The sequence below is a fragment of the Carassius carassius genome, chromosome 24 (genome assembly GCF_963082965.1).
Source record: "Carassius carassius chromosome 24, fCarCar2.1, whole genome shotgun sequence".
Lineage (NCBI taxonomy): Eukaryota > Metazoa > Chordata > Actinopteri > Cypriniformes > Cyprinidae > Carassius > Carassius carassius.
In genome coordinates this window covers 12,232,965-12,251,245 of record NC_081778.1, presented here as the reverse complement: position 1 = coordinate 12,251,245, position 18,281 = coordinate 12,232,965, and the positions used below count along the sequence as shown (strand labels likewise).

At 36.9% G+C, this 18,281-nt stretch overlaps 1 protein-coding gene across 1 annotated transcript; it reads left to right on the top strand.

Annotated features, from left to right (window-relative positions):
* The first annotated feature begins 384 nt into the window (after positions 1 to 384).
* Positions 385 to 16,969, top strand: LOC132102828 (src kinase-associated phosphoprotein 2). Its single transcript, XM_059507503.1, has 13 exons — positions 385 to 611; positions 1,086 to 1,191; positions 1,293 to 1,318; positions 2,361 to 2,459; positions 4,757 to 4,837; positions 4,915 to 4,998; positions 5,110 to 5,234; positions 5,322 to 5,385; positions 5,466 to 5,576; positions 6,007 to 6,096; positions 9,176 to 9,291; positions 16,257 to 16,350; positions 16,687 to 16,969. Exons 1-12 carry the CDS (start codon positions 572 to 574, stop codon positions 16,347 to 16,349), a joined length of 1,035 nt encoding a protein of 344 aa, XP_059363486.1. The 5' UTR covers positions 385 to 571; the 3' UTR covers position 16,350; positions 16,687 to 16,969.
* The last annotated feature ends 1,312 nt before the right edge of the window (positions 16,970 to 18,281 follow it).

Sequence of the window (18,281 nt, the reverse complement as noted above, 5' to 3'; positions counted from 1 at the left end):
ATATATATATATATATATAAAGTTACAGAGGACAAATAATAGGCTACTAAATTAAAAAAAAAAAAAAAAAATACCAAACCATTCAGCAGTTTCTTACCAGATTCTGGAAATGAGGACCGCTGCTATGGATAAAGAAATTAAGTAGTGAAGCTTCTTGTTATAGATTCAGATTAGATTTGATCATATATGGGCATGCTGTATCTTTTCCATCAGCTTTTCCGCTCTCGTGCTAATAAAAACACCAAAGGTAAACAATATCATCGTCACAGAATTCGCTGAATGTGAATTCGACGAATAATGCAATAAAATAACTTATGCAAACTCATGTATCATTCCTGTCAAATCGTGCACGTGAGTGTGGATGAGGAAACGTGTGGTTCCCCGGTGCACTGTTTAGGGTGAGCGGCGATTCAAAGGTTTCTGCTGGAGCAGGCGCGATGAATAATAGGCTACTGTCTAATTTGAATAGTGGTTTCTGCAGGGAAGGCTATTTGCCTCTTCCGTATTTCACAGTCCACTTGTAACTTCCGTGTTTCGAAGGCTATCTTACTGGGTCAAGCGGTTTATCACAATGAGGTCCATCCCGGAAGATTTAACGACACTCATTTCAGGTACGATACTATCGCAATCTTTGGATAACAGACGAGAAAGCGATCTTTTAGGGCTCGAGCGCAATCACAATATAATACATTTTTTTTGTCTCAAGTTGTTAACACTACATTTATTTCTGTTCATACTTGGCTGAAAAGAGGAAGTTTAGTCTACCGACAGACGCAGAGAGTATTTCCCTGTAGTTAGAGCATAAAGGGGTCTTTGTTTACTTTTTTAAGACGAGGAGGCTGTGCGCGAAATTTTTTTTGTGTTTTATTTTAATTATAAAGTCAGCAACATGCGTTAAAATGTATATTTCCATCAGAGATCTAGCCTGTACCTGCTATTAAACTGATCAAATTGTCATCAGTTTGGAACAGCCGAAAGTTATGCTCCTCAAAATTAACTGCATCTGACTGTTTGCATAAACCTAGACTACAAATTAAGTTCAGGAATTCAAGAAAGGCTACCCTTATAAAACTGTCTGTTTTCAGATCTGGAAACCTTTTTAACGGATGTCCTTAAAGGGGAGAATTTGAGCAAAAAAGCAAAAGAAAGAAAGGATGCCTTCATCAAACGCATTAAAGATGTAAAAACGAGGTACAGCAGAATGTGTTCACAACTTTTACCTGATAATGTTTATGACTCTGTGCAGATAATATATTGTCATATTAAACAAATCCAAATGATTTGTGTTCCAGCTACTCTCAAGAGTTCAAGGACAAGCGTAAGTTTTCATGTGCTTGTTTTTTTTTTTTTTTTTTTTTTGTTACATACGTGTGTCTGGAGGAGGGGCTAAAGTTCAAGCATGGTGAAGTAAACTAGTACTTCCCCACTATGCTGTAGTCTGTGTGCTTCACTCGGTCCTGCTTGGCTTTCTTTCTCAACATTAGAACTTTTAACTCTTCATGATGTGTAAACATCTTTGCAGGGCTTGTGTGTGTGTGTGTGTGTACCTACTTAACCATATTTTGGAGACAAATTTTTACCCAAAAGTGAGCAAAACATGACAAAACCACCAAAAACCTAAATGTGTGGACTTCCTCATTTGTAAAACTGGTATAAAAATAAAGAAAAAAAAAGTTTTTTTGGAATTGTACAAATGCAGAAAGTTTTTTTTATGAGGATTAGGGTTGGGTTTAGGTTAAAAAGTGTATAACTATGTGTATGTAAAAACAATAAAAGTCCATGTAATGTCCCCATTTAGAAAGATAAGTAAATGTGCGTGTGTGTGTGTCTAATGGGACATACACACACCTTTTCTCTTCTAATGGGAACACGTAAACAGAGTGCTGTAAAAATAACACTTAAGTCACCACATAACTGTTCTCAGATCAGTTTTGTGCTTCCTATAACTTAAAGGTTGAGATGTGGGTAGAGGGCAGACTTTGGTATAGCGCTTTACAGCAGCACTAATACCACATCACAGTGTGAACAGGAAGTTCTTTGCTCAAATTGAACATTATGGCACAAACATATGCATAAATTTTGCTTTTTAATATTCATTATATTGTCAGAGAATGTGATTCTAACAGGCAATAGTGAAAGTGACGCGTTATGTCCCATACTTGGAATTTGTGCTCTGCATTTAACCCATCCAAGTACACACACACACACACACACACACCATGAACACACACCTGGAGCAGTGGGCAAGAAACATCCACATCTGAATTAGAGAATCTTAATGTGTCTTTCTGGTGGAGGATTGAAAATGTGCCTCCTAACTTCCACTTTTTGAGAATGCTGATGAAGACTCTGTTGTGTAGGAGATGAAGAGTTTCCAGAGCCTGATGAAGCGGATACCAACGACGGAGGATCACTGCAGTCAGAGCAGACTGACCGGGATGAGGAAAGCGCTTATGATGGTGAGTGGAAATCGTGTGATTTATTTAAAAGTGGTACACGAGAAGTGAAGCATGGAGCATCTGCAACTGTTTTAGAAGAACTTGTGAGACAGGGATATCATCTGACATTGTTCTGTACCCTTGAATTCTCTCCCGGAAGTCAAAAGTTTGCTAAGTTTGTAATTGTGAATATTATGAAATAAACACAGCAGTGTATTCTGTACACCGATTGCATGAACAGAATTCAAATAAATGAAGAAAACAAAATCTCTCTCTCCGATTATGAATGAATCACTTATCATCTTTTCTGCAGCTCAGCTGTTATAACACAGTATCATTGTGGCAGTCCTTTGTCATGTCCTGTCTAGGATTTTTTTAGTAGTGGTAGAAGAACACAAAAGCCGAATGAGGTGCGTGAAAGACTGATGTAACCCAGCAACAGGCTCAGGAAAGGTTTGAAGGCACAGACGTCAAGGGTTTAGCTCTCTTTTGTCTCTGAGCAAATGGTTTATGGTCTGCAGCCCAGACAATGCTGCCAACAGCCAATGTCAATTCAGGCTTCTGTTTTATTAGCTTCTGCTAAATGAATGCTGTTGGTAGAAATCCAGTTTATCTGACTCATTTCGAATCATGCCTCATTTCTGATTATTGCAGTCAGAAACTCAGAGACTCAGAAGGGTAGGATGCAGGCTGAGAGTGGTTTGTGTGTATGTATATGGTAGAAAGAGGTTTACTGCTGTAGTGCAGTCATGTGTTTTATAGGTCCTTTTGCCCTGTGCTTGCCAGAGAGAACAGCTGTTCAGCTCAAACATGGGACTGAAGCCTCTTAAGTGCACACTGCAGAGCTTTGGTGAATCCAAACGGCATTTTGAGATTGACCAAAAAGTAATTTGAGCCTATTTATTTTGGACGAATGTACTAAAGCAAGGAAGTTATGAGCTTGTGCAACCATAATGCCGCTATTTGGGTAAAGGCAAGGAGTTTGTCATTTTATGTGAGATTTCTTTTCATAAAAAAAGAAAGTGAAAACAGACAGGCACATCTCAGGCTGTATTTGTTGATGATCAGAGCTTCAACTCTGAGTTTTTACTGTACTTGTATATTCAGCACATGAAAAAGGAAGTTCATTTTGTAGCCGAAGGTGAAACATGTTGCCACTATTTTTTTGAGGCCTTTAGCAACCACATTTGCTTTTGATCTTGATGGATAAAGATCATTCAGAGTGAATTTATAGTACACATTTTTAGTCATGGCTCATAGTTATGGGTTTGTGTTACATTATACACTTCATTAACCACTTCAGCTGTTATTTTGATTTTTTGAGAATTAGGCATATGCAATATTGGACCCACCGGTGGGTCCCCAGAGTTGATGTGGTTAAGAAACATTTTCAACTAATATTAAGAACGGCTTCTTGATTATCAAATCAGCATATTAAAATGATTTCTTAAGGTCTATGAAGACGACATGGCTGCTGAAATTGAGCTTTCTTAAAGAAAAAAACAAAAACTTTTTTTATTTATTTTAAAATAGAAAAACGGCCATTGTAAATGGTAACATTTCTTAGTTATTATTATTATTTTACTTTTGTACTTTTTGATCAAGTAAATGGAGCATGAATAATCTTTAAACAGTTGTGTACATAATATTTTTCTTTTCTTTTGTTTTATTATTATTATTTTTTATTTTCAATAAGAAAGATGCAAAAATTAAAGTGATGCTCTGTGCCAATTAGTTCATACTTTCCAAAAAGTCATCTTTTTTTCAATTGTTTTGCCAGTGTTTGCTCTAAAAGACAGCATGATTTATGTTTTCTTTTCCAGTGTTTCTACCAGACACTGAGGGTGTTCAGTTTGCTTTTCACAGTCAGCGTGTGTCATGCTCCCTTGACAGCACTTTATACATAATTGCAAACATTCCTCAATTGCCTGTGTCACTCATAACACTGTTCTGCTCGCTCACACTCTTCCAGTAATGCAATGGTAGTGTGTGCACAAGAGAAGGGAGGGCAGTGTAAACGTGAGGGGAGGTTAGCTTTGAAAACAGACCATTCATCTGTTTCACATACTGCTGTACCTGACAGATCAGTGCGTGAAACTATATCCAGGTTTGAATCTTGCTAACTTTAGTCTTGCTTGACACTCACTTTCGATTTTTAAATCTAAAGGCTTGTGAGCAGCATACAGGTTGCCTAATTTATTTAATTTGTTGTGAAGGCAGGTTCTCCTCTTCATGGATTATTGTCCAGCACAACTAGCACTGCTCATCATAAATAAGCTGAACTAAAATATAATAACTTAGTTTTTTTTTCAAATCAGGATATCAACAGGCTCCTCCTGTGGCCGCTCAGGAGCTTCAGTCCGTTTTGAAGAGTGGCTACCTGGAGAAGCGAAGAAAGGGTAGGTTACTGCATTCAGAAACATGATAAAAAAAAATAAAATGAAAAAAAAAATAACATCCCTTCAACTTCTTATAGATCACAGCTTCTTTGGCAATGAATGGCAGAAGAGATGGTGTGCTTTAAGCAACAACATCTTCTACTACTATGGCAGTGAGAAAGGTGGGACAGCTACTGTATTTTTTTTTTTTTTTTAACAATAAACGTAGTCCTGATGTCAGTTTCTCTTTTCTGGAACTGGATCATTCAATAATCTACATTAATCTTCACTAGATAAACAGCAGAAGGGAGAGTTTAATATAGTCGGATACACTGTCAAATTGAACAACACCCTGCGGAAAGATGCAAAGCGAGATTGTTGCTTTGAGGTCTCAGCTCCAGACAAGCGTGTTTATCAGGTTGGTCACCTCTCACACCATTGAAAAACACGCAGTGTTCATTCATATCCTCCGATCATTATCTCTTACAATACCGTTTTGCTACAGTTCTGTGCTGCGACTGAGAAAGATGCGAAAGAGTGGGTGGAGCACATTGATTTTCTGATTAAAGGTAGGACTGTACATCAGAAAAACACTGTCACTGTCTAAACTTGACTATGCATCATGTTTTGTTTATGCTTTCACTATCAGACATGGGTGGAGTCATTCCTGAAGATGAAGAAGAGTATGATGACTGCTTAACTGTGTCCCAATCGTCCATGCCTGCACCTATCGATGATGACATTTATGAAGAACTCCCTGGTTTGTACCTCAACTTATTGACAATTATATTATATTGTATTGTATTGTATTATATTATATTATATTATATTATATTATATTATATTATATTATATTATATTATATTATATTATATTATATTATATTATATTATATTATATTATATTATATTATATTATATTATATTATATTATATTATATTATATTATATTATATTATATTATTATCCATCCATTCTCCAAACTGTTTGTTCTATGTACGGTTGTTGGGATGCTGAAGTATTTATTTTATTGTTATTTATTTAGTTTCACTGTTGGTAATCAGTTTAAATAGTCATGTAAAATCCCCTGAGAGTGATTCCTCCATGTATGTGGTGGAAGATGGCTATAGAAATTTTTAATTTGGTATATCACTCTGTGTCTGACTGGTTCATCTGTTCTCTCCCTCTCAGAGGAAGATACACCCCAGCCTGCTAAACCACCAGTGACCCTGGCCAGCAAACCTGTGACCCTGGCCAACAAACCATCCACCCCTGTGACAGGTAATTACCACTAGGTCACCTGGCCTGTCCATCCCCAACCTGCCCTGCTGTCCTATAACACCACACAGACTCCCAGATCTGCCAGGGTGGCTATCATTTGTGTCTCCAACCTTTTATAGTCTAAAAAGGGCAAAGCAGAAGGAGGAGGTCTTGAAAGAGGTCCCAGAGAAAAAAAAAGAAAAAAGTTAGTCTGGACCAGTGATGCACGGGTCAGTGTATAAACAACCCGCACACGACCGACGTTTTCAAATAACCCGCCCGCAACTCGGACCGCAAAAAAAGAAAAAGAAAATATTGTACCTGACCTGCTTCCTGACCCGCATTTTTTAAAAGTAGTAAATGCTCATCGAAGCATCACTGGGCCATAGACGTAGGAACTAGGTAAAAAAGAAAAAAACTTATTTTATTCTTATTTTGTCAAGAATTATACAAAAATCATCAATAAGCTCATAATATGTACTAAAATAGTCTAGTCTGGCTATGTCTATTTTGATGTTTCTGCAAGTTCAGCAGAGTGAGGTTCGGGTTTGTTTCCGATCGTGAGTGGAGAGCGCAGTTCTGAATATCCCGCTCCGCTCACTCATTCCGTGGGGTCGCTTGCTCAACCCAGAATGGCCTGCTGGTTCGAAAATATGTGCAATAAGGGCTGCCTCCGAACAATATATTTTTTTTTTCTAGTCGACTAGTGGTTGTTCATTTAACCCATTCGTGGACAAATCGGCCCTTTATATTAATTGAATTACTTAAATAGGCTATAGCTTACAGGATAATAAGCGTTATGACCGCACGCATAATGCTTGCCACAAAGAACTGGTTAAATTAATGATTATGAATGTGTCTAAATTAGCAGGGAGACATTTAATTGTTTAGTAATAAACTGGTGTTTTCTGTGTCGATGCAAAGTTGTCGGTGCGGACTCGCCATGAACGCCAGAGAGAAATGCACATTTCATATGGATTACATTATCAGAGAGTACATTATCTTTATTTCAAACGACCCGACTGACCGCGACCCGAATATCATTAAAAATATTTTTGGATGTTTCGTAACCGCAGGCCTTCCAACCCGATCTCACGGCAATTCGTACATTTTTCACGAGGTGGCTTATTCGTACGAATTCGTACGACCACACTCGTACAAATTCATAAAATTTTTGCCAAATCGTGCGTATTTTACGAGTTGCACAATTCGTATGAATTTGTACGAACACCTAACCCTGCCCCTAAACCTAACCGTCACTGGGGTTTAGACAAATCGTATAAAATCGTACGAGTGAGGTCGTACAAATTTGTACGAATAAGCCACCTCGTAAAATACATACGAATTGGTCGTGAGATAGCGTTGGGCCTTCGGGAAAAGACCTTGAATTTTTTTACTGTATTTTTGCACTGTTAAGTGTTTGTTTCTTATAATAGTGATAATAGTTTATTTTTTTGTGTTCACTGGTAAGATAAACACTAAACAATACTCTCGTTGTCATCTCAGTTATTATTTTAAAGCGGTTTAGTGGTTTTTCTGTGCCTGTGTGGGGAGGCATGTATCCTGCCGAGTGTTGGTAGGTTCTGGCAGGAAGCGGACTCCATTGGTGCACTGTGGCCCTCCATGGCCCTCTGCTCCAGGCTCACATCACAGGATGTCCTGCTGACACAAGCCGTGGCTGAGGCAGGATCTCATGACAGATGCTCAGAGGAGGCGGCCAGCTAGAGCACTAGAGAGAAAACTACAGGCTTAACATATTAACATTAACATATTCTAGATATCAAGATAATCTAAAGAATTTTCCATAGTGTTTGTTGTCATCTTTTGATCTTTGGTTTTTTGGTTTAATGTTTTCAAATCCTGGAAGTGATTGCATTAATGTAATCACTGATTCCAGTCCAGTGCAGCGGGTGTAATACTTATGCTGGGTTGTTTTAAGATGCAGCCCTGAATAAAACCTTAAAGCAGCAGTGGGTAAGGTTATATTTAGGAAATAATTAGAATAAGCTGCCAAATCAGCATAGCTGGGAATCTGCCAGCCGTGATGTCTGTTGGAAGATATTTACCTTAGGGAGTTTTTTTTTCTTCTTGATACTAAAGCAGTTTTACTAAACACCCACTCATGGTGCTGTCCTTTGGTTGACAACATAGATTAGTAAATATACTGTTAATATGAATAAAGAGCCAAGATCAAGGGCAGGTTCAATCTAAACCCAAGGGCAAATAATATAGCTCAAAATAACAGATTTACGAAATGAAATGTTTCATCCAGAATGCTAATGTTTTGAGATAGAAGGTAAATGTTCTTTTGAAAGGGACTGAAACTTTGCACAAGACAAAAAAAAAAAAAAACTTGAACAAAAATATGGCTTGTAATTCATGTTACAAGTTAACTTGTAACATGGTGTGGAGTCTTTCCTTAGAGGGTTCTTCAGTTTGCCACAGCAGTTTATACTCTCTGCTGCCCACTAGTGGATCTTTCTGAGCCAGAAAAACACACACATTCAAAGATTGTGGTCAAGAAGATATTTTAAGAGAATTAATACTTTTTTTCAGCAAGGACGGGTTAAATTGATCAAAAGTGACAGTAAAGACATAATAATGTTACAAAAGATTCTTATTTCAGGTAAATGTGTTCTTTTGAAATTTCTATTCATCAAAGAATCCTGGGGAGAAGAAAAAAAATAATCACAGTTTCCACTAAATTATTAAGAAGTACAACTGTTCAAAATTAATAAGAAGAAATGTTTCTTAAGCAGCACATCATTACAGAATGTGACCCTGAAGACATATTCAATTCAGCTTTGCATCACAGGAATGAATTAGGTTTTAAATAATATTTAAAAAATATTTCACAATATTACAATTTTTACTGTATTTTTGATCATATAAATGCAGCCTTGGTGAGCAAAAGAGACTTTATTCAAAAACTTTTAAACAGTAGTGTATGATAGAATTTTTATCCCAATTTTTTCAGCCCTTAATGAACATTTTGTGATGCATATTGAGTTCAAAACGATGCCCCATTCTTTCTTTAATAATTAAATTATTTTTCTAAATGACCTTCTATTTAAATGATGTTCTATTCTTTCCCCTGCAGCAGTGAACAAAAGCACAGACTATGCAAACTACTTCCAGGGCTTGTGGGATTGTGCTGGAGATCATCCGGATGAGCTGTCCTTTAAACGAGGAGACACCATCTACATCCTCAGCAAGGTAAGACAGGAGCCACGGCCTAGAAACTTCCAGACTTGCCGCAGTTGTCACAACCCACGTGATCGAGGACAGAAATACTACAGCGTGAGGTAAATGTTTATAACCCTGCCCTCTCAGACGGCAAAAGGAACACATGAATTTGCAAAAACATTCTGTTAAATAAATACATGGGGACGTCTGGATAACACATCTGAGTCAGATGCAGAAAGGTTAGTTTTGGGCCTGTTTGCACGAATTGCGTTCTTGAGAGTGCAAGTAAAGTACACCCTCTCTATCTCTCTGTGCACAGTGATGGGATTAGTGTTGTCACTACAGAAACCCTTTTAATGCTCTTGGCCCTGAGCAGAGCAGTTTGGCATCCAGTGGCATTCTGTCACCTCTCTCCACGTCTGCCCACTGTGTTGAGTGTCTCCGAGCTCATTTGTGTGTGGGCATTTCAGTATTGGAAGACGGCTCAATGCCAGTAAGGGCAACCGTACACAGGCCTTCAGCTCATACACATCTCAGCCAGTCACTATTTATGGCTGTAATGGTAGTCTGTGTTCTCAGGAAACGCTGAATCCCCCTCTCTATTTGTACCAATTTGTGGTGGAGGAGTGCGTTTGGTTAAAAACTTCCCGTACCTGTCAGCTCCGATGCATAGGCCGGCTGTGCAGATCTGGGAACTGCCCGTGGGGTTTGTACCTGGCTGACAGAATTAGCTCCATACCTCTCAGGAGTGTTTAAAACATGTCAGGCTGCTCCGTTCCCAGAAACAAACTGGGTATCTTGCGGTTTGTCTACTTAGCACCGATTGCCATTCAGAGAAAGAACTGGAAACCTTAATTGTGTTTTGTGCTTTCTCGTTTAGAAGAGAGGTATATTATCTCTGTTCTTAAGTATAAGTGAATAACTGTAAAGAACCTTTTGGGTCAAAGTTGTACTATATAAGTGTCCATGATCTAGTTTAAAGCTAGCAGCAAATTCTTAAATTGTTTTGTTTTAATGTTGGTTTCAAATGGTTTCAAAACTTAAATACCATTTTCAGGTAAGGTTTTAATGTGTAATGTGGCATAAATATTTAGTTTGTTTCTTTGACCTTTATTTAACCAAGCAGCTTAACAAATTAAATGTTTACAGTGACAGATTAGCAGGAGACAAAATGAATCAATATATAAAAAACATATAGAAAACAAGTACAATATGATTGTATAAATATCGTGAATTATTATTAAATATATCATTGAGTTTTCAAGGAGTTGCACCACATGACATTTTACGACCAGAACTTATCTTGCTTTGTCATAAAAAAAAGTTGAACAATGTGATTACTGACCTTGACACACACAAGTCATGAAGATCTGCAGGGGTCCGCTCTGAGATGGTTTGTTTTCTGCTTGGTGATTGAAGGCAAACATTTTAAAAACGTTAATAAACAGTGAATTAATTAAAAAATGTTCTTAAAATATTCTAAGAAAGGTTAATTAAGCCAAAATACTTGAATGGATTGTTCAACCAAAAATGTTCATATTGTCTTTTACTCACCTGTAGTTCCTAACCTGGGGTGCATTTCCCAAAAGCATAGTTGCTAACTAAGTTAGCAAATTTGTTGGTTGCAATACAATTTCCCATTGCCAACCAACTAAGTTGCTAACAGATTAGCAACTATGCTTTTGGGAAACGCACCCCTGTATGGCTTTCTTATACAGAACACAGAAGAAGATATTTTGAACAATGCTTGTAACCAAATTGTTTTGGTGACCATTGACTTTCCATTATGATGATTGTACCCCCTCAAAAAATATCTAAATTAATTTAAATCCAGAAATTATAAACATGTTCATTATAAAATAAGTATCTATTATGTGTGAATTACATTTTGTACATTATTATCTGAGATTTTTTGAGCGCTGGGATGGAAGTGTGGTCTGATTGCCCCCTAAATAAAGCCTAGCAATGTCAATGTGTGATGTCATCTAATGTGATCCATTAAGTAATGGTGAAAGTTTAGGTCTCCAGAAGCGATTACACTTGAAAGAAGCTGACACATAGACCTACTGAATCCAGCTTTCCATAATTCTACCCAATTTATTTATATTCATTTTACTGGAGACAGAAATGTGCAGTAGCAAGATAATGTATCTTCAGGAGAAACAGAGATGACATCCCAATTTCACCAGTGGCTAAAAATCCATAATTTGTAATGGATATTATATAAAGCATGCCAATGGGGAAGTTATCTCATTCTGTTAAAAGTCAGCAGGCTGTCAGAAAATGACAGAATATGGTCTGAATGGGATCCAGGGGTGACTGTGTCTTTCAGAGCAAGTCTGCCATCTAGTGGCTAGAATCAGTGAATATATATATATATATATATATATATATATATATATATATATATATATATATATATATATATATATATATATATATATATATATATATAGCCAAAAATAGCCTTATTAGCCTTTTGAAAGACACAGTTGTGTTGTTTGAATTTTTTCTTTTTAAATTAAAGACACCATTAAGGCTTCTGGTTTTGTTGAGATATGTATGTAAAAAGCTTTGTCTCTGTACAAATAATAACATAAAAAACACACCATTAAATCACAGGGCACTTTTTTTTCTTAAACAAAAAACCCACACCATTAAATCACATTAATCACACTAAACCCAGGATTTTGCCAAACATGCTGGGAAAGAACTGCTCGACACAGTCCAGTGATGCTGTGTCATATTTTTGCCATTTTATGGGTACTGCGCCGGCTTATATTGCAGGCACTCTTTTGTGGCATAGCCCCTTCCCCCTTCCTTCAGCCAGGCTTGTGGATGACCATAAAGCCAGTGTGGGTTTAGTGTCCAGCTGTGGCTCACAGGCCATTCAGAGCAGTCAGGGGAACAAGCCAGTGGGGCTATTAGTGGCCTGCCTCCTTCCCCTTGGCCATGCAGCAGCTGCAAGTCTAACACCCCCCCACCCACCTCCATTTATCCCCCTGTCCAGACCCTCAGCGGCTCTGAAAGGGTATTGACCATCAGACCAGGGGGAGGTGTCAGGGCCCTAAATCACACACCCCACATTCTCTTCTTTTCAGAGCAGGCAGTGTGTGCTGTAAATGATGCTTGGTCAAAATAGTGCGTCACATGGTCCGTCTGGGGTCCAGAAGCCTTGTAAGCCTCACAGACCCACATCATTTTGTTGTATATAGCATGATATGCAAATATTAGTCATGCAGGATTTTAATTATTCAGCTTACCTCAAGTAAATTATACATAAAGATATTTTACAGGTCATTTTAGAAATCCATGTGACCTTACATGTTGGTTTCCTTATATGGGCGCTTAGTAGTCGTGTGTGGGCATGTAAGAAGAAGTGTGAGGTCTGCAATGGTTTCCTGTTGCAGACTTATTAGTCGCCCTCACCTTCTACTCTGACCCTCCTGCACGTGCACACTTTCGCACACACACGGCACCAGGGGCTGCCCTGTCAGTGAGGTGTGTCTGTATCAAAGTACGGCTACAGGAAGCTTCTGCTTCACCCTTTCACATGTGCACTTCCTGTCTTGCTTCACACAGCCTGGACAACTGCCCTATATTTCACAGCCTGAGGTGTGTGAATCCTGCACTTTAACACCGTTTCCTTTTCATCTCTATTTGAAGACAACAGATTCATTTGTTTCTGAAATTACACTATTGTTCAAATATCTGGAGTTAGTACGATTTCATAAATTAATACTTTTAACATACTACTTTCATATTACTTACGTAATTTGGCTGTTTTTAATGCCATGTACCCTGAAATATGATGAATATTATTTCTGCAAAGGACCCCACCCCCTTTCTTAAAATATAAAGAATGCTATTTATTTAAAGACTAATTTATATTAGGTAAAAAAAAAGTATATTATTTAAATATCATTACATTTAAATATTGTTTATATACATTTATATTTATGATAAAAAGTGATGTAATATAACAACATTAAATATAATAACAATTTGTTTGCTTTTTTAATTATAATTAATTATAAAAATAAAAAAATTAACATATAAAAATAATTATTAAGCATTATAAGGAAAAAAATAATAATTGCAAATAATTATTAATCATTTTAATTGATTTGTATAGCATAGTGGTTCTCAACCAAGGGACCTCAGGATGACTTAAAAGTGTGTGTGTGTGTGTATATATATGCGCTACATATATTGTTTATGTTGAAATGATAACTATAGTCTAAATGAAAATGCTATAAACATTATTACAACTACATTAAAGTGTAAAGTGAAATTGAATTGACTAAATTGTTTTTCCTCAAGAGCCTCCCCTTTTTTTTTACATTTCTGTAATCACATGGTTTACTTAATACATCAATGCTCCCAGTTTTTGTTAATAAATGAAAACAAGCATCTTAAGACACCTTGGGTTAGTTTCCTAAACATTCCTAAACTACTACTTACTTTTCTGACTCAAATTGGGCCAGTCAAACTTTTTGTAACTTTAAAATGTTACGACCAGCCTTGAAAAAAACAAATAAGATGACTAACTTTTTAAAACTAGTCTTAGCAACCTGCCCCTGATCTACATTCCTGAAGTTATTTGAATGTATAAATGGAATATATTCTAAATGATATTCTAAATCTAAGCTTTACAGATAGCGGAAGATTTAGTGAAGTCTATGGTCTTTTAGCAAAGTTTTTCTTTTTACTCTTGTGAGGAGGACAGTGCACACTGAGGACAGTTACAGTGTGTGTGTGTCTGCGGCAGCTGTCAGCAGCTGCATAACCAGACCTGCGCTTTATAGACAGATACATGCACGCAGGCAGTAAGAGGTTTGCTGGCCGGAGCTGAGCACTATACATTACACAGCAGGAATCACTTAGGCTGCCGGGGTCAAGTAGGGGCTCACAAACTTCATATTTAACTTCAGATGGGGTATGATTCAAACCTCATTGCTCTTTCTGAACCATGCAGAAAGAGATTTGTTTTTCTCCGACAGTGAGGTGAAAGATGAAGGTAGATGAGCAGTGAGTGTCTAGTCGATTTTAAGGACATCAAAGACTTGAATGTCAGAGAGAGAAAAGGCTATAAATGTCAGTCAGAGTACACTGGATTGAGATGTTTCGGGGGTTTTACTGTAGCTGACCATTCTTTTCAAGTATAACAAATGAGTGTTTATGTGGGAACTTTCAAAAACATGCAGAGCTGAGGTTGCTGATTGGCAGTCTGGGCCCTCTGGTGAGTGAGGGCCCCTCTAAGGTCCTTTATACGGCCCTACAAAGGCAAAGCACAGTAACTACACCAACGCTAAAACACTAATTGAGTTGGTATTTTTAATAATATTTATTGTTTACAATTTTCTGTCTGTCACATAGACCGATCATAGAGACCCCACATTGTGTTCGACCTTTGCAAAGTAGTGGAAGATTTTTGAATTGAAAGTTTTGATGCCAAGGACTCCCAGATATGATGAATGCCTTTTATGGGACACCCTTCTTAAAATAAAAGTCAGCTATATTTTCAAGCATATAAACCAGTTTAAATTAAGTATGACTTTAAAGATGAGAAAAAAATTGTTTCTGAGATTCCACTGTATTTTATAGATTCATATTTTTTATTAAAAAAGGATTCATTGAAATGGTCAAAAGTGACAGTAAATATATTTATAATGTTACAAAAAAAAATCAGTTTTGAATTGCATGCTGTTCTTTAGTATTTTGTATTCATTAAAGAATCAATTTCTACACATATATTAAAATATATTCAACTTTTTTCAACACTGATTAAAAAAAGTTTAACTGAACACCAAATATGCTTATTAGAATGATTTCATAAGGATTATGTGCATTTTAATTTGTAATAATATTTCACAATATGACTTGACTGTATTTATGATCAAATAAATGCAGCCTGCATTGGAGACTTCAAAAACATAAAAATAAAAATTACCAACCCCATACTTTTTGATGGTAGTGTGTATAATTGCATAATATTTATTATATTTAATCAGTTAAATTGGTTGTCCTTTAAAATAATTGCTTTTTATTAAGTTGTGTTTCTGAAATTAACATAGCAACAATTTTTTTTATATATTTAATATATTTTATTTCCATATTTGTTTATTTTATTTCCTCATTTATCATTGTTAAATCACTGTGAAAATCCACTGCTGTCAGTAGAATAAAGATAATCTCTTGTTTTCCGACCATGTTTAGAAAGCAGGATGAAATATTAAACATTAATGTTTTATGCACAGTGCACACATTTACTCTGGCAGCCCTAAAATACAGTTTGTACTTTTCCTGGTGAACCCTCCAGCACCCACTTTCAGTTCAGTGGGGGTCCCCAGACCCCAGTTTGTCCGGCTCGTCCAAAAGTCTGCCAGGAAATGGAAAGATTAGAAGGCATCTGTGAGAATCAGAGGAGTATCGTGGATGTGGAGAAAACGCAGGGTTTAGTGGCTTTGAAGTGAATGGCACTGTGTGATCTGTTAGTAATTATGGAATAAAGAAAGCGAGACCGATGGACGCATCTTATCTTCTTCTTATCTTTATGGTTATCTTTTCTATGAGCTGGAAAAGAGAAGAGCTGATCTGTCTCTGTACGGAAAGAGAAGGACTCTGTCCCCGGGCTCAGGTCTGTTGTGCTTCATATGAAATATTTCTCCCGTTTACATTCTCTTGTGTAATCTTTATAGGTCCTGTGGGCCTTGTGTCCTTGAATTGGCCTTGGAAAGACAGACAGGAGGATGGGAGGGAGACAGAATGGGGGGTAGGGATGTACGGATAGAGACAGTATGAGAAGAAAATGAGGAAAAACCTGAGGATGAACGGGTAAATGGACTATATATTGACAGATTTCATTCCCCCGAGCGTTGACCTGTGAGATTTGACCTCGCTGACTGTGTCACTGCGCTGATTGGTCTCAACAGTGAGTGAGTTTAATGAATGTAGGTTATCGGTTGTCTTTTCTTTCTTTTCTTTTTCCACAGGAGTACGACCTGTTTGGCTGGTGGGTGGGGGAGATGAAAGGGGCTGTCGGAATCGTGCCTAAGGAGTATCTCCTGGAACTGTACATGCTGTAAGGTGAGACACCGATCCTGGAGTGGAAGTCTATATGCCTCGTTTTTATCTGTTGAAAAACCTAACCTGTTCATATCTGTTTGTTTTTGTTGTACTGTAAAAATGATTTTTGAAGTTGTACATAAAACTTATAAATGATTATTGGAGTACAATGTACAACAACAACAAAAAAACCTTACTATTTCAGTCGCTCCACATCAAAATGTATTTTTTAATTCAATTTGTTACTTAAGTTTCTTTTTTAATATTTGTGAAATGGACATAATTTTCACTCAGAAGTTGCTAGTACAAGTAAATCCTGCGGCGTTTTTTTAATTGCACATTTTTGTTCATTTCTAGGAACCTCTGATGGTCTGCTGTTGTAGCTTCATGTTCCACAAGCCGCTGTCTCTCTGTGTTTCTATTCGTCTGTGTGATATGTAAAGCAAACTGTTCAAAGGCACAAGTAATTGTAAAATATGTGCAGTGAAGGATGTGATGCTTAATTTTTGCAGATTATTAAGTTATCACGTGCTGTAGTATTTAATAGGATGACTGAGTGAATGTAACCCTCTTTTTTGTCTTGCAAAGGCATTAAGCTGTAGCTAAAACAGTATGAAATAAAGCCTGCGCGTTCACTAAACGTTCTGCAGTCAGTTTGTATAGTAGCCACCAGGTGGCAGCAGCGTATAACGCTTTTTATAATGAGCAGATGAAGAATGTCTTCATTTGAGACTCTGTTTGCTTCCTCCATAGGAACAGACAACACAAGACAGGTTTCTACACGGGTCACAAGTGCTGTTTGTATGTACAGTCACAATGTAGCAGTATGCCACGAACTGATGGGAAACAAAATCTCTGACCTTTTTATGCAGAACATAACAAACAAATCAAATAGCAGGTATTCAGATGAGGAATTGATTATCTGCTGTAGGAGAACTGTTTGGTATATCGGCTCGTATCTTCACGGACCGCTGTGTTGACATCCACAGATATCTGGGCACTGAAGTGAGAAGCTTAATTAAAACACGTGTCAGGCGTTACCTTCTCTGCCAGGAAGAACATATCCACACGGATTGTTACTATTAGTATATTAACTTGCTTCACACAATTAATACTAAAGACATTTTAATTTGATCATTACATAATACTGTATTATATACCAGATGATAAACTATTAGACTCGGCCTGCTGTTAAAGTTGAGCAGCATGGAACAATTTCAAGCAAATGTTGACACCGTGTTTAATATGGAAATCTTATGTTTGTTTGTTTTTTTGTAACATCTTCAGCCAGATCTGAAAATACCAGAATCTCATGAAGAACTATTTGTGTCATATTTAATACCAGAATCAAAAGAGAATTAAGGAATTATATTTTATATGACATCTCGTCTTCATCTGAAACTCAGTTTTCTATTGTCATTATTATACATGCAAAAAATGTTTCACTAACTGAACATTTAAATGACATTGCTTTAGTCTGTACACTTTGATCACTTTGCAAATGTACTTGACAGTTTAAATAACTAGATTTTATTCCGCATTACAGTAAGCTGCTGACATAATTGGGTGGCATAAATGGGTTTATTTGTAATAAATATGCCAGAATGCAAATAAAATAACAAATTAGATATTTTTAGGACATATTATATTTCTTATTCTTATCTAGTATTTAATTAAATGCTGCATTAAGAACTGCTGTGTGAGAAAAAAACACAATGCTGTATTAGTTCTTAGCAAAGCTTAGAATAAATTCATTTATATGCAATGTAGCCGTTTCTTCACTTTTTAGCTGTTTCCTGATAATTTATTGGAATGGTGGAATCTAGAACACCGCGACTTTCCTGATTGAACTCGTCCAGTCTGTTAAAGAATCAGCACTAATGAAGGAGCTCAAGGTGGAGAGGATGTTTCCACTGAGCCACACATCACACGTCAGTAGCTCACTCTTCTCT

Excerpts from the sequence above, each read along its gene's own strand:
- LOC132102828 (XM_059507503.1), top strand. The coding sequence starts at position 572 with ATGAGGTCCATCCCGGAAGATTTAACGACACTCATTTCAG. Across the intron at positions 2,460-4,756 it reads TGAGGAAAGCGCTTATGATG|GATATCAACAGGCTCCTCCT; the intron begins GTGAGTGGAAAT and ends TTTTCAAATCAG. Across the intron at positions 5,577-6,006 it reads CATTTATGAAGAACTCCCTG|AGGAAGATACACCCCAGCCT; the intron begins GTTTGTACCTCA and ends TCTCCCTCTCAG.